The sequence below is a fragment of the Blennius ocellaris genome (genome assembly GCF_963422515.1).
Source record: "Blennius ocellaris genome assembly, chromosome: 5".
NCBI lineage: Eukaryota > Metazoa > Chordata > Actinopteri > Blenniiformes > Blenniidae > Blennius > Blennius ocellaris.
In genome coordinates this window covers 3,656,399-3,670,106 of record NC_137654.1, presented here as the reverse complement: position 1 = coordinate 3,670,106, position 13,708 = coordinate 3,656,399, and the positions used below count along the sequence as shown (strand labels likewise).

The window sequence follows — 13,708 nt, the reverse complement described above, 5'->3', positions numbered from 1 at the left end:
CACTGAAGGGGTCTCACTCCCAAAAGGAACAATAGCAGACATTGAGGACAGTTACAAGTACCTGGGAATACCACAGGCAAATGGCAACCTTGAACAGGCAACAAGGAAAGCGGCAACGGCCAAATACCTCCAGCGAGTGAGGCAAGTCCTAAGAAGCCAGCTCAATGGCAAGAACAAGTCCAGGGCAATAAACAGCTACGCCCTGCCAGTGATCAGGTACCCTGCGGGTATAATAAGGTGGCCAAAGGAAGAGATACAGACCACGGATGTTAAGACACGAAAGCTCCTCACCATGCATGGTGGGTTCCATCCCAAATCCAGCACCTTGAGACTGTATGCTAGCCGTAAGGAAGGAGGCCGAGGACTAGTGAGCGTGAGAGACACTATCCAGGATGAAACATCCAAGCTCCATACGTACATCAAGGACAGGGCTCCAACGGATGACATACTCAACGAAAGTCTCAGACAATGGCGAGATGAAGAGGTGCTGGAAGAGGGACCACCATGGGAGGACAAGCCCCTACATGGGATGTACCACCGGAACTTAACTGAAGTGGCTGATCTCAAGAAGTCCTACCAATGGCTAGAGAGGGCTGGCCTACAGGACAGCACAGAGGCCCTCATCCTGGCTGCACAGGAGCAGGCTCTGAGCACCAGAGCCATAGAAGCCCAGATCTACCACACCAGACAAGACCCAAGGTGTAGACTGTGCAAAGAGGCACCTGAGACAATCCAGCGCATAACTGCAGGGTGCAAGATGCTGGCTGGGAAAGCATACATGGAACGTCATAACCAAGTGGCTGGCATAGTGTACCGAAACATCTGTGCAGAGTATGGGTTGGAAACCCCAAGGTCACAGTGGGAGACCCCCCCAAAGGTGGTGGAGAATGACCGATGAAGATCCTGTGGGACTTCCAGATACAGACACAGGATGGTAATGGAGAACCAACCAGACATCGTGGTGGTTGATAAAGGGCAGAGGAAAGCCGTGGTGGTGGATGTAGCAGTACCAAGTGATGGTGACATCAGAAAGAAGGAACATGAGAAACTTGAGAAATACCAAGGGCTCAGAGAGGAACTGGAGAGGCTTGGAAGGTGAAGGTGACAGTAGTGCCCTCGGGGCAGTAACCCCCAAACTGGAGGAGGGGCTACAGCAGATCCCTGGAACAACCTCGGACATCTCAGTCCAGAAAAGTGCAGTACTTGGAACAGCAAAGATACTGCGCAGGACCCTCAAGCTCCCAGGCCTCTGGTAGAGGACCAGTACCCTCAAGCTCCCAGGCCTCTGGTAGAGGACCAGGACCCTCAAGCTCCCAGGCCTCTGGTAGAGGACCAGGACCCTCAAGCTCCCAGGCCTCTGGTAGAGGACCCGAGCTTGGAATAGAAAAACAGGTGACCGCCCACGGAGGGCGAGAGGGGAATTTTATATATATATATATATATATATATATATATATATATATATATATATATATATATATATATATATATATATATATATATCAGTCAATCAATCTTCTAATAAATACAATTCAGAGTTTCTTTTAGCTGCTCTTTTTTCCCAAATTTAGCAGAAACAGGGTGGTTTATCTGATAAGATAACACTGGAACGGCTAAACAAAAGAACTGGAGTCACCTTCCACAAAGAAAATCAGCCGTGCATTCCAAACCAAGGGCCGGAACAGTCGCAGGCTTTTTGCGCTATGTCAGTTAAATTGTTTTAATTGCAGATGTTTTAGCTGATGTTACCATTATTACTATTATTATTGTTGTTATCATCATTATGATTATGATTAATAGTAGTGAAGGTGATTGTAGTAACAATTTAAACCTGGGATTTTCAAAACTTGTGTTGCAGCTCACATAAAAACCACCCTTGAAAAAAAGGAAGTGTGAAACTAAAAAAGGAAGAGCAAAACCAAATATGTAATATTTACACAATGAAACAGACAGAAATATAAGGAGAGATTTACAGTTTGTTACTTTTTAAATACCATAATTGTTGTTTCAGTGCTGCATTTGTTTCTCTTTTCTCAATTCATCCATTTATTGTTTTTAATTGTGTTCTGTTGTATTTGAAGTATAAAACCTGCCATATAAATGAACTTATTACTACTATTGTACTTTTTGTTATAGTACACCAGTTAGATTGTCAAATAAAAAAATGAATGAATTCACTCACCAATCAGTGAGAAAAGTGACAGTGAAGGGATGAAGAAATCCCTCTGATGTATCCTGTCATCTCAATCTTATGGAAGAGTATATTCGGGCCACTGAAGAAAAAAAAATAATTCGGAGCCTAAAAAAAACAACCTTCATGTAATTCAGAAAAAGTCAAAAATCAAAGTCAAGATTTTTTATTTTCAGAGGAAAAAAAACAAAACAAACTGCATTCCACTCCAGAAAAAGTCAAAAATCAAAGCAAAGATATTTTTTTTTCGGAGCTAAAAAAAACCCAACAAACTTCATTCCACTCCAGAAAAAGTCGAAAATCAAAGCCAAGATTTTTTTTTCACGGCGAGACGTTGGTCCATCCCTCATCATTTGGGCATGGATGTGAAATCACTTTAAATCACTTAATTCTGACTATATAGGGTTGATTACTGCTTCTGGACACATGATTTTACGCAGGATTTCCTTGATTAACATTAACATTTTATAAGCACCCCGGGCTTCGTGCCTTTTTCCTTCGTACTCAATGAACTTCCAACGGAACAACTCTGCAGCTGCACTCTGTCTTATAGTCCTCATACTGATAAGGGATTTTCGACATGATGGGCTGTCTTTTTTTCTTAGCCTCCGAATTTATTTTTTTCTTCAGTGGGCCTAATACTCTTCCATACAATCCTGAGGCCAAGATGTGCATCACAAAGTCTGTTTCTGGATTCTGTTTCAGTGATCACGTCTGATCACTGTTTCTGTCAGTGATCAGACGTGAAGAACAGTCGTCTACTAAATCCTCCACTCTTCTTGTCGCAGTATTATCCGACAGGGGCGCTTACTTTATCAGCACGACGAGTTACCAATACCATTTTCCGTCATTCCTGCCACATACCTGATATTCTTTATGTGATGTAATGTATCTGAATATAGTTCTTAAATGCGTATGACATTCCTGATGTTTGCGGAACATCTTTTTAGCTGCCAATAAATCTTACAAGAATATGAAGAATCATTTGATGCAGATGGAAATTAGCATTTTTGCTATAATCTGGCATATTTACACTGTTTTACAGATGTTCATTAACATGCACTGTCCCGATCAAATAAACTAATAAATAAAAATGTGTATTCGGGAAGTTTGTAATTAAGCATGTGAATTAGTTGTGATGCGTGTTGATGTGTTATACAGCATGACAGCATTCGCTCCCTGCAGCCTCCTACTTTCTGATCCACTCCATGGAATTTATCTGAATGCTGAGCGATCTGGAGTGTGTGAACTGTTCGACAGCTGTTGGTAGAATAACAGGATGTGTTATATATTTTTAAACTCAGTTGCAGACCTGACTTGTTTTACAGCCTGGACGAAGGCCTGCCTCCACCAGACACACCTGACACAGTGATCCTCATTTACTCTCGTGCGGTGCACAGGAGCAGCGCCATGATTTTGATTGTGGGTGGGCCTCAAGAAAACTGGATGGGCCAGTGACAATAAGCCCCCTAAAAAACCAACGGGTTCCCCTTCATCTCCGTTTCAGCGCTTTTTTGCAGCACTGAGGACAGTGAGTTGTCATGCTTCACGTTGGGCTCACTTCCATGCACGTTCCGTAACATATGGTAACGATCCCGGAAATATCTCAATTTCTGCTGCCTGGCGTTCTCCACCTTTTCATTTCAGAAGTTCTGAGCCGTGTGTCTATCTTTATTTGCTTCTAATTTGTGGTTGTTCAGACGGGAGACGGAGAATCTTGAGCGCTGGAACGCGGACCCTGCATAAAGGGGCGGATGGCGATTTTGGCGTCACTGCGCATGGGGATCCTCACCTGGGTTGGAAGCAGCTGATTGGCTGAGGAGCTTTAACTCAAAGCTTTCCTCAGGGAGCTTATTGAATGAACTGCTACAATGAAAATCACTCACTACTTACGATAGGCTTGGGTCAAAAGCACATGTGCACATGAGTGCGGAACAATAATGCTGACGGTGTGTAACGACTGGTGATGATCCGCGACGGTTTCCTGCTCTTACTTGTAACTCATGATAAAAGGTGGTGACTGTCCGTGACGCCTCGGTCCTGAATCCTAGAATTGAGGTCAAAATCATGATTTGCGGTCAGGAATTGAGATTCGTGCCAAACCTGCCATCATTATGTGTAAACGCACCTGTAACTGCTCCACAGCCATCGTCTTGCTTTTCCCGTTGTGACTTAAAACTTAATCAACCATATTAATTGCGTGTTTTTTATTCAACTTGGCATCAAGCAAATGTTTCTTTGCTTTGGTAAGATTCCATGAAACCAACAGTGATCTCGCTGTTGCTCTCTTGTGCCTCTCGTGTCTTGTGGGTTGTAAAATGGAAATCCGTGAACATCCGACACGCATTGATGTAATAACGTCATATGCACTTAAACACCGTCTCAGACTACTGTGGGATGAGGTCCAAACAAGGTAGAGCAGCGCATTTCCCCCAACAATTTCCACTTAGGGATGATGTATTTTTTACGAGTCCGAGCATACTACGAGTAAAACTCGTCACTGTCCGTGCTCGTGCTGAAGGAAAATCCTCATTTGGTAACTGACTGTCTTCACGCTCTGTGATTGGCCAGTCACATACAGTGCCAAAGTTACTTGGTGAACTTGTTTCATAACGTACACGGTGCATTTGACAAGACAGAGCTGAAAGTGGCTTGTGTCACATCTGTCTCTGCCTCTACTCCTGTCGTGGTTTTTTATTTAACCGTCTGCTTGCTCTTAGTTTGGCTGGTGATGTAAAGTACGTCAGAAAACTTTGCTCGTACTGAACGTGGTGCTTTTCAGAAGAATACAGTGAACAAGGCTGACATATTATTTCCCTGTTTGCCACCGTTGGATGTTTACATGAATCACCAGGTTCACACAGATCATTAAAAAATAAATATTCTTACAAACCACTTACACACATTCACACATACTGTATAGCTGAACACACAAAGTTATATATTAATATGTGTATTGTATGTGGCTGTTCATAAAAATAAATAGATTATAAATGTCACAAATTAAGCTCTATATAGTATATAATATATAGTTTTTTTTACATATAAAACATTGAATCTCAATTCTGAGGCTGTTCTGTAAATAGTTTTCAAATAAACAATCAATAAAGCAACTTCTGATCAATCCATATCAATTACAGACTTAAAATAATGTACCGATTTAAGCCCCACCCAGTTTGAATTGAGCCACGCCCACTCCGAGCACGGACACGGATACAGATTATTTAGCTGGTTGAACAGATACAGATACAGATACAGGTAGTGGTGTACTCGCTTATCCCTAATTTCCACTTTATTTCTCATTGATGTGCAGCTAATGGGCCTTAAATCTTAAAGATAATAAAAATATAACAACATTCTACTTAATTACAGTAATGTGAGTGTTTGTAATCAGCCACTTGCATCTCTTAGAATAACACCTGAGCTTTTCAGATTAAGAAGAAGAAAAAAAGTAATCAGTTTGAAGACACGTTTTCTACAAATAGTCCATTCGCATATATACCTGCATGCAGATGCGTAGTCTCAGCTGGTAGACGCTGCACTGTGCAGGCAGAAAGAGCGTCACTGACTCACAACACATGTTGTAATCCTCATCAAGAGATGTCTGCAGAACGCCCAGCCCGGGCGCGAACTCGCAAATAAACTTCAGGTTGTTCTCGAAGTGGCCCTGCATCCACATCTTGGACAGCACAGCTGCTTCCATTTGGACCTTAAAGAGAGAAAAGCTTTTCAATGCAGCATCCCTGCGAGATAACACAGAGGTTGTTCAAAAAGGACAACACAGAGAATCTTAGCTCACGTCAAGTCGTACCGGTTTGCTCATGTCCCGAGGCTCAGACTGTGTGAGTCAGTACCTGTTTGACTGTGAGAGTGGCTGTGTGCTCTTTTTGTGATTGTTCAGGGACTTCCTCGTTCTTCATTACAGTTCTTCACAACGGGAATAATATAGATAAGTTTTTACTGGCAATGGCACAAAAGTGACTTCCCTGTTTCTTGTTGTGATTACAAGTCAGATTTCAAATGACAGATAACTGCTGTGTACTAGATACACTGAAACATTAAATCTACCTTTTTGATTTCATGGCTGTATCCACACAACATTTAAAATGATCTTTTTTTCTCCCTTTTTTTTCAGTCTTCTCCAAAAAATCTCCATCCGCACATCACTATGAACACGGCTCAACACAAGGCTTCAAGGCATGTGTGCCAGGCCTTTAGGGGTGCTGTGACTCACCAAACACACCAAAAATGCAGAAGACGACAAATATCATAGATCTTTAAAATAGAAACTATAGTGTTCTATATGTTTTGGACAGCGGGAAGGATTATGTCATCTTTTTTTACACAGATGATTGTTTTTGACAACTTTCACAAACTGGGGATTTTGCAATTTCCCCACTCTGGCACCCGTGTTAAAAAAATTAATTAAAAAAAAACAGTTTCATGCTTCTGAAACCGTCTCATGTGGATGATAGGCCAGAAACAGCACGTTTAGGTTAACCATTTTCATGGTGTGGACGGCCCCCAAGTCAAATGGATGAACACAAGCACAGACACTTTTAGTGGTTTTGCTCATTATTTTATGAGGTCACTGTGGATGCAGATGCTCTTTAAATTAGATGGTTGTGCTACTTGATTTTTATTGCGTGGCACTAGATCAAAACAACCATTCTGTAATACTGTATCAAATTATTCTTTTCAGGGGGCTACATTCAGCCCAATTTGATCTTGAGTAGGTACGTTTTCACTTGTTGTGCCGAAGCATTGCAAGAGAGGAAGATTTCAAGCCTCACATTAAAACAGATTATAGCAACCTCTTCAGTTGGTTCCACATGGGAGGAGCCTGATACCAGGATAGAAATGCTTTGGTAGATGTAACGTGTCAAAGTTTCATCCACATGGATGTCTGGGCCCCACACACACATGCACGCACAACGCACCCACGGCTCATTAAATAGCATGCACAGTTTGTTTCACGTTACTGCTGTAAAAGGAAGTTAAACCAGTTATTAAAGGTAGAGTTTACTTCCTGTTACTATCAGCACTGTGAAAGTTTATGTTCAACAAAGATGCAAAATGAATAGTTTGTGTGCATATATATATATATATATGTGTGTGTGTGTATGTGTCTGTCTGTCCTATACCGTATGTAATCATATCTCTTGAGCTGTTCAGTTGAAACTGAAAGTTACCATGGGGCAATTCCCCCAAGGCCAAATTGCAGGTTAAAGTATGAAATTATCAAAGAACACAGAGATGTACATCATATTGCAGATTCGACATATTGTTAACCACATTGTTAACCAAGCATTGTTTCTGTCTTTGTTACCATGGTTTTCATTTGACCTATTTTACTGGAGACTGTTCTCTGCAAAACATACGACCAGGAGTTACCTTTTTACAGCGCCCCCTAGCAGCCATGTAAATAATGGCAGTGTTGTCATTATCAAACCAAGCTGGGTGTCACGGCTGGGAGCCGGCGTGTGGAGTGTCCTGAACCCAAAAGCAGACCTCAAGCAGGAAGTTGTTTGCAAACATCAGGTTTATTGAGGGAACAGGGAAAGGGGAGCTGGAACGGTGACGGGACCCGGGGGAATCTCTGGGGGGGCCTCTTGGAACCGGGACGGGACCCGGGGGAATCTCTGGGGGGGGCCTCTTGGAACCGGGACGGGACCCGGGGGAATCTCTGGGGGGGGCCTCTTGGAACCGGGACGGGACCCGGGGGAATCTCTGGGGGGGGCCTCTTGGAACCGGGACGGGACCCGGGGGAATCTCTGGGGGGGGCCTCTTGGAACCGGGACGGGACCCGGGGGAATCTCTGGGGGGGGCCTCTTGGAACCGGGACGGGACCCGGGGGAATCTCTGGGGGGGGCCTCTTGGAACCGGGACGGGACCCGGGGGAATCTCTGGGGGGGGCCTCTTGGAACCGGGACGGGACCCGGGGGAATCTCTGGGGGGGGCCTCTTGGAACCGGGACGGGACCCGGGGGAATCTCTGGGGGGGGCCTCTTGGAACCGGGACGGGACCCGGGGGAATCTCTGGGGGGGGCCTCTTGGAACCGGGACGGGACCCGGGGGAATCTCTGGGGGGGGCCTCTTGGAACCGGGACGGGACCCGGGGGAATCTCTGGGGGGGGCCTCTTGGAACCGGGACGGGACCCGGGGGAATCTCTGGGGGGGGCCTCTTGGAACCGGGACGGGACCCGGGGGAATCTCTGGGGGGGCCTCTCGGGGATCTCGGGCATTGGGGGCCTGGGGAACTCGCGGGCTTCTTGGAAACGGGGACGGGGGACTTCTGGGGACGGAACCGGGACGGGACCCGGACGGGGAACTTCTGGGGACGGAACCGGGACGGGACCCGGACGGGGAACTTCTTGGAACGGAACCGGGACGGGACCCGGACGGGGAACTTCTTGGAACGGAACCGGGACGGGACCCGGACGGGGAACTTCTTGGAACGGAACCGGGACGGGACCCGGACGGGGAACTTCTTGGAACAGAACCGGGACGGGGAACTTCTTGGAGCTGGCGTCGGAACAGGAACAGGAACGGGAACGGGAACGGGAACGGGAACGGGAACGGGAACAGGAACGGGAACAGGAACAGGAACCACCCCGGGGAGGACACTCACCCCCCGGGGAGGACAACACCGACGCACCTCCACACGGAGTGAAGACTAGCAATCCTCTGGCCCCGGACCCTCCTCCCTGCAGGGCTTAAGACTGCTTGACAATCAATTAGCTGATTGCCTGCAGGAGTGCCAGAGAGGATCCGGTGCTGGAGCGAGGTGTGTGACTCCTGACACTGGGTTTTTTTTCAATAAACTTAATTGCACTCGAATATATTACAGAAAAATTACAAAAACAGTTACGATCAACGTATATATAGGAAGTGCAATACGAAAAGGAGACAATGGCAATAGAAAGAAAGAAAAAACAGAAAAGACAAAAAGTAGAAGGTACAAACAAACAAAATTAAACTGGGGGTTTTTAGCTATGTCAACCTGCAATACCTCAGCTTTAATATTTTATATTTTTTGTGTTGCTACATGGACGGGCAAGCGAGCTACGAATGTTTTTGTGGATTTTCTAGTCAAGGATATTTTCTTTTATCTTCACATACATGTTTAATCCTTGTTTTACCATCATATTATCCTTTCATCGGCCTTTATTTAATCAGAAAAAAAACACATTGAGGTTAAGAATCTCTTTTACCAGTGTGTCCTGGATTCTGCTTTATGGCATGCAAGCTGGCTCCAAAGGCTCTAGATAAGGTCATAGGATAAGTCACAGCACATCCTTCCCAGAAGAGGCTGAAGATTGAAAGAGGTGCTAATTAAGAAGAGATGCTGACATGAGTCATCTTTATTTTATTATGCTAATTGGATAAATGTCTCGCAGAATGATATAAGCAGCGAAGTTTTCTTTGTTTGTCAGAGTTGCCTTTTGAGAGTTGCTTCTCTCAGCCTGTCTCATGTCATTAAGCTTTTAGCCCCGTTTCCACTGCACAAAGTGTAGGAGTGGTCAGGTGTAGTCCGTTACGGTTCAGGTTTTCTCATCTGCGACTGGATGGAGACAAGCAGCCGCCTCCTTGGTGAAGTCAGGCCCACAAACCGAGATGCAGCTTTGCAGGCTGATGGTTTGCATCACAGCTATGCACCAATCTGTTCATCCATTCACCTTCTAAAACTGCGTATTAGTGTCGCAGGTAGCTGATGAAACTCCGAAACCTTTTCAGCTGATATCTGGTGATTGAAACAGTTGAAGTCCAGTTTTGGTCACTTCTTTTTGAGGGTAAAGTTGGACTCAGACAGAAAGGAATGACTAATTTCCACATAAAAGGTGTAAAACTGCTTTTAATATGCACAACTGATTGCATGGTGCGTTTTCCACATGGAGGGAAGGTCGGGGTATACAACTGGAGAAATTATTGTCAGTTCACAATAAGAAATCATACACTGCACACCAAAGTGGTGTGTGACCACAAAGGGATGTAAATTCGGGCAAATAGCTCAAGGAAGGAAGCACGTTTTACGTGAGCAAGTGAGAAAATCTCAAGTCTTGACATGTGAATGTTTCATTTGTCAGTTTACCATTTAAAAAGCAGCCATGTGGATGCAAAGCATCATTTTAAAATGGGTAGTGTGTGTGTGTGTGTGTGTGTGTGTGTGTGTGTGTGTGTGTGTGTGTCCGACACACACAGAACAGCTCTTCCCTCTCTGAGCACAACCGCCTCACACGCCCACCTGAAACATGCAGCAAAAAAAAAAGAAAGAAACATGCAGCAAGAGGAGAGGGAAACACACCTGTGGCACTATTACTATCTTCTTTTTTCAAACAAACCAGATAGAATTGCCAAAACCTATAATCTTTTCACAGGGTTCTCAGATCATAATCTAATCCTATTTACTTGTAGACTCACTAAACACAGATACAAAAGATCATACAGTACAACTCCCCCCCCCCATTACTGAGTATACACCCTGAGTCAGAACCTTGGTGATGCACTAAAAATTCTAAACTGGGATGAAATTTTATCCCCAAGTATCGAAACAGGTAGTGAATAATTTGCCACTAAGCTAAGAGAAGTGATTTCATCTTTCTCCAGGAGGGGGAGTCATAAATCCAAAAAGGGAAGCCTACCCTGGCTGGACCAAAATTGTAGAAACTTATTAAAAATAAGGGAAACAATGTTAACAACAAAAATACTTAAAGATGGGCCTGTCCACTGACTGAGAAAAAATTATACATGTTTGTAATAAAGTCACACAAAGCATACGGAAAGCCAAAGCAAACTTCTTTGTTAACGTCATAGAAAGCACACAAGGTAATGGGGGGGGGGGGGGGGACTTGGCAAATTTTAAGTAAAGTCCTCGGTAAAAGTTAAAAATTTGAGATGGTACCTCTTGAAATGGAAATCAAAGGTGAATTGATCAGTGATCCTTTGACATTAGCAAATGACTTCAATAATCATTTTATCGAAAAGACAGCATATTTGATATTTTAAAGTCCTTTCCTCCTTCTAATGTTCTACCTCGTTCAGTCAACATCTTGTCATGTTATAAAATATATCAATGGCTGAGGTATCCAAAATGATCTCTGCCCTCTCCCCTCAAAATCTATAGATGTGCACGGTATGGATGCCAACATTTTAAGAAGTGACACCGACGCACTGGTCCTCAGATGCAAACAATGTCAGAGTTCTACCCAGCTGGATGGGGTGCCATCCTCTATTCACCACAACACACCTCGACTGACACACACCAGCATTAAAGACATTTTGAAACAGAAATTGTTACAAGCCTGAATAGCTGTTCCTCCATTCACATGGCAGTATATCTTCTGTCACATGGTCTCCCCACCCTCTTGCATCATCTGGCAATGCGGTTGTACACTACAACTGTATGGACAGACAATGCCAGAGTAAATAACACTTGTATGTACTCGTAACAGAGTGCAGATATATTGATCTGTTCTTAAGGACTTGGTCAGTTTTGGAAATCATCAACAGTTTCACGTATGAACACTAAGTTCAATAATCTCAATAATATAGAAAATTTCCCTCACATGTTCATTACAGCCCAAATAACCTTATATTTTTCTGTTTCTATCAATGGCAATTTCTGGCATACAATTCACAAGACATCCCCTCCATTTATGAGTGGTCATTATTACGCTACTTAGAAAAAGTTTGGGATATACTGTATGAATTTCAGCTGAAATGCACTGTATCAGTATCACATGCTGCTGCTAATAATTCAATCAAGCCAAGTAACGGGGTGGAAGAATAAAAGAGACCAAGTTTCTCCCCCAAATCCTTTGCTCCTTCCTGGGATGTGCTCCTCCCTCTACCTGGCCTGAGCACTCCGGTTGTCCACTCCGTGGCTTCTCTGATTGGTAGGTGTGTGATTTTTTTGGCCTCATCCTCAACGTTTCATGAGTTTTAAGGGGCTTTTATTATAGCCCCTTAATATTCCCTGTTTTAATAATACTCTACACTGACAGAGAGTGGTGATCGTCAGCCTCCTAAACCTGAGCTTACACTGCAGCCAGGAGGCATATTCTGTCGCTCGCATTCACGCTAACATTAGCTGGCTAGCGCCCGTAGTAATAGATCTATGTATTGAGCAAATCCTGGGCACTCCAGCAGCGCAGGACTAAGGCTCAGTGAGTGGCGAAAGACGGAAGATCGCCAGCCTCAGAGACGCGGGAAGCTCACTGAACAATGTATACACTGCTGTTTCGCCTAATCGGGAATATACTACTGTGACTGTTGAGCCCAAGGTTTCCACGGAGCCGGGCGTATGGACATGTTTCGAACTATCAGGCTTCCTTCACCAAAACCACCGCTCGTCTGCCACGTGGCCTCATTCGGTGCTGGGCCTTGCCGAGTGTAGCCTCTTGGTGTGTGTGTGTGTGTGTGTGTGTGTGTGTGTGTGTGTGTGTGTGTGTGTGTGTGTGTGTGTGTGTGTGTGTGTGTGTGTGTGTGTGTGTGTGTGTGTGTGTCCAGCTGCCTGGGGAACACCTGTAAACCACCCTATTGCGATCGAATGAGGGTTTGAACCTAAAAGGAGATTAGTAATTTATCATTTTCATCCGGATACTGTTATTTGTCATTCATATTCGATTACTATAGTTTATTGTGTTTTGTTTTCTTCATTTAGTATCTCTGGTCAAAGACATGACCTGTGGGTATATTTGAGTTATTTTCTTGTTGTTGTTTGAAAACAAGCTGTCAGTGTGGAATGCTTGTTTACTTTTGTGCGGATTCATTTCTTAGAATTATATTTTTACTGTGTTTCCTCCTCCTGCAGCTATTGGCAGCCATCTTTGTTGGTGTGTCCCGGGTGGTGGAGTCCCTTTGTGTGCTGTGCGATCCTGGTGTGGGTGTTTGAGCACTCCCCCTCCCGTAGTTGTGAGTGTGTCACCTTCTTTTGATTTGATTTCGTTGGACCCCCTCCACCAGTGCACCTCCATTGATGGTAAGCCGAGTTGCTGCAGAAGGGAACTTAACACTTTTTTATACCAGGTTAGTTTTTTAGAGTGTGAACAAAATAAAGCATTGTATTTGACTCCACCTGGAAACGCGTCTCTGCTATCCTTATATGAACTCATCTGTGTTCTTTCTTTTAACCCTGGAAATAAGTCTGTTTTAATCTTCGTTCCCGGGGTTGGCGTTGTCATTAAATTTGTAGTGCCCCTTACCGCCACACGACTTTGATCTTTACAGGTGAACTTAAAGTGACCTTTTCTAAACTTTTGAATGTGCATGTCCATATGTTCAAAAATTTTAATGATGTTTGCACAACTTCCTATTCTCTAACAAGGAGCTTAACATTCCCAACAGGTGTTTGATCTATGAATGGACCAATACATCTCCTGGATCAATCAGTATTGGTATTTAAACACTCCTCATCATACTGTTCACATTTTCAAAAACTTCAAAAGGGATGTTCTCAGCCAAGAGCAACATGTCAACAGAGCATCATCAGCAGGTCGAAGAGAGACACAGAGACACT

At 44.1% G+C, this 13,708-nt stretch overlaps 1 protein-coding gene across 1 annotated transcript in view; it reads right to left on the bottom strand.

The window, feature by feature from the left end:
• The window catches only part of LOC308130136 (phosphatidylinositol 4,5-bisphosphate 3-kinase catalytic subunit gamma isoform), a gene marked incomplete at both ends in the record, with an annotated part of 64,453 nt that overhangs the window by 43,857 nt on the left and 6,888 nt on the right, over nt 1-13,708 (bottom strand). The window contains one exon of the mRNA XM_080496336.1: nt 5,694-5,934. Coding sequence (XP_080352462.1) covers nt 5,694-5,934 — 241 coding nt within the window. The remainder of the gene's footprint in view (nt 1-5,693; nt 5,935-13,708) is intronic.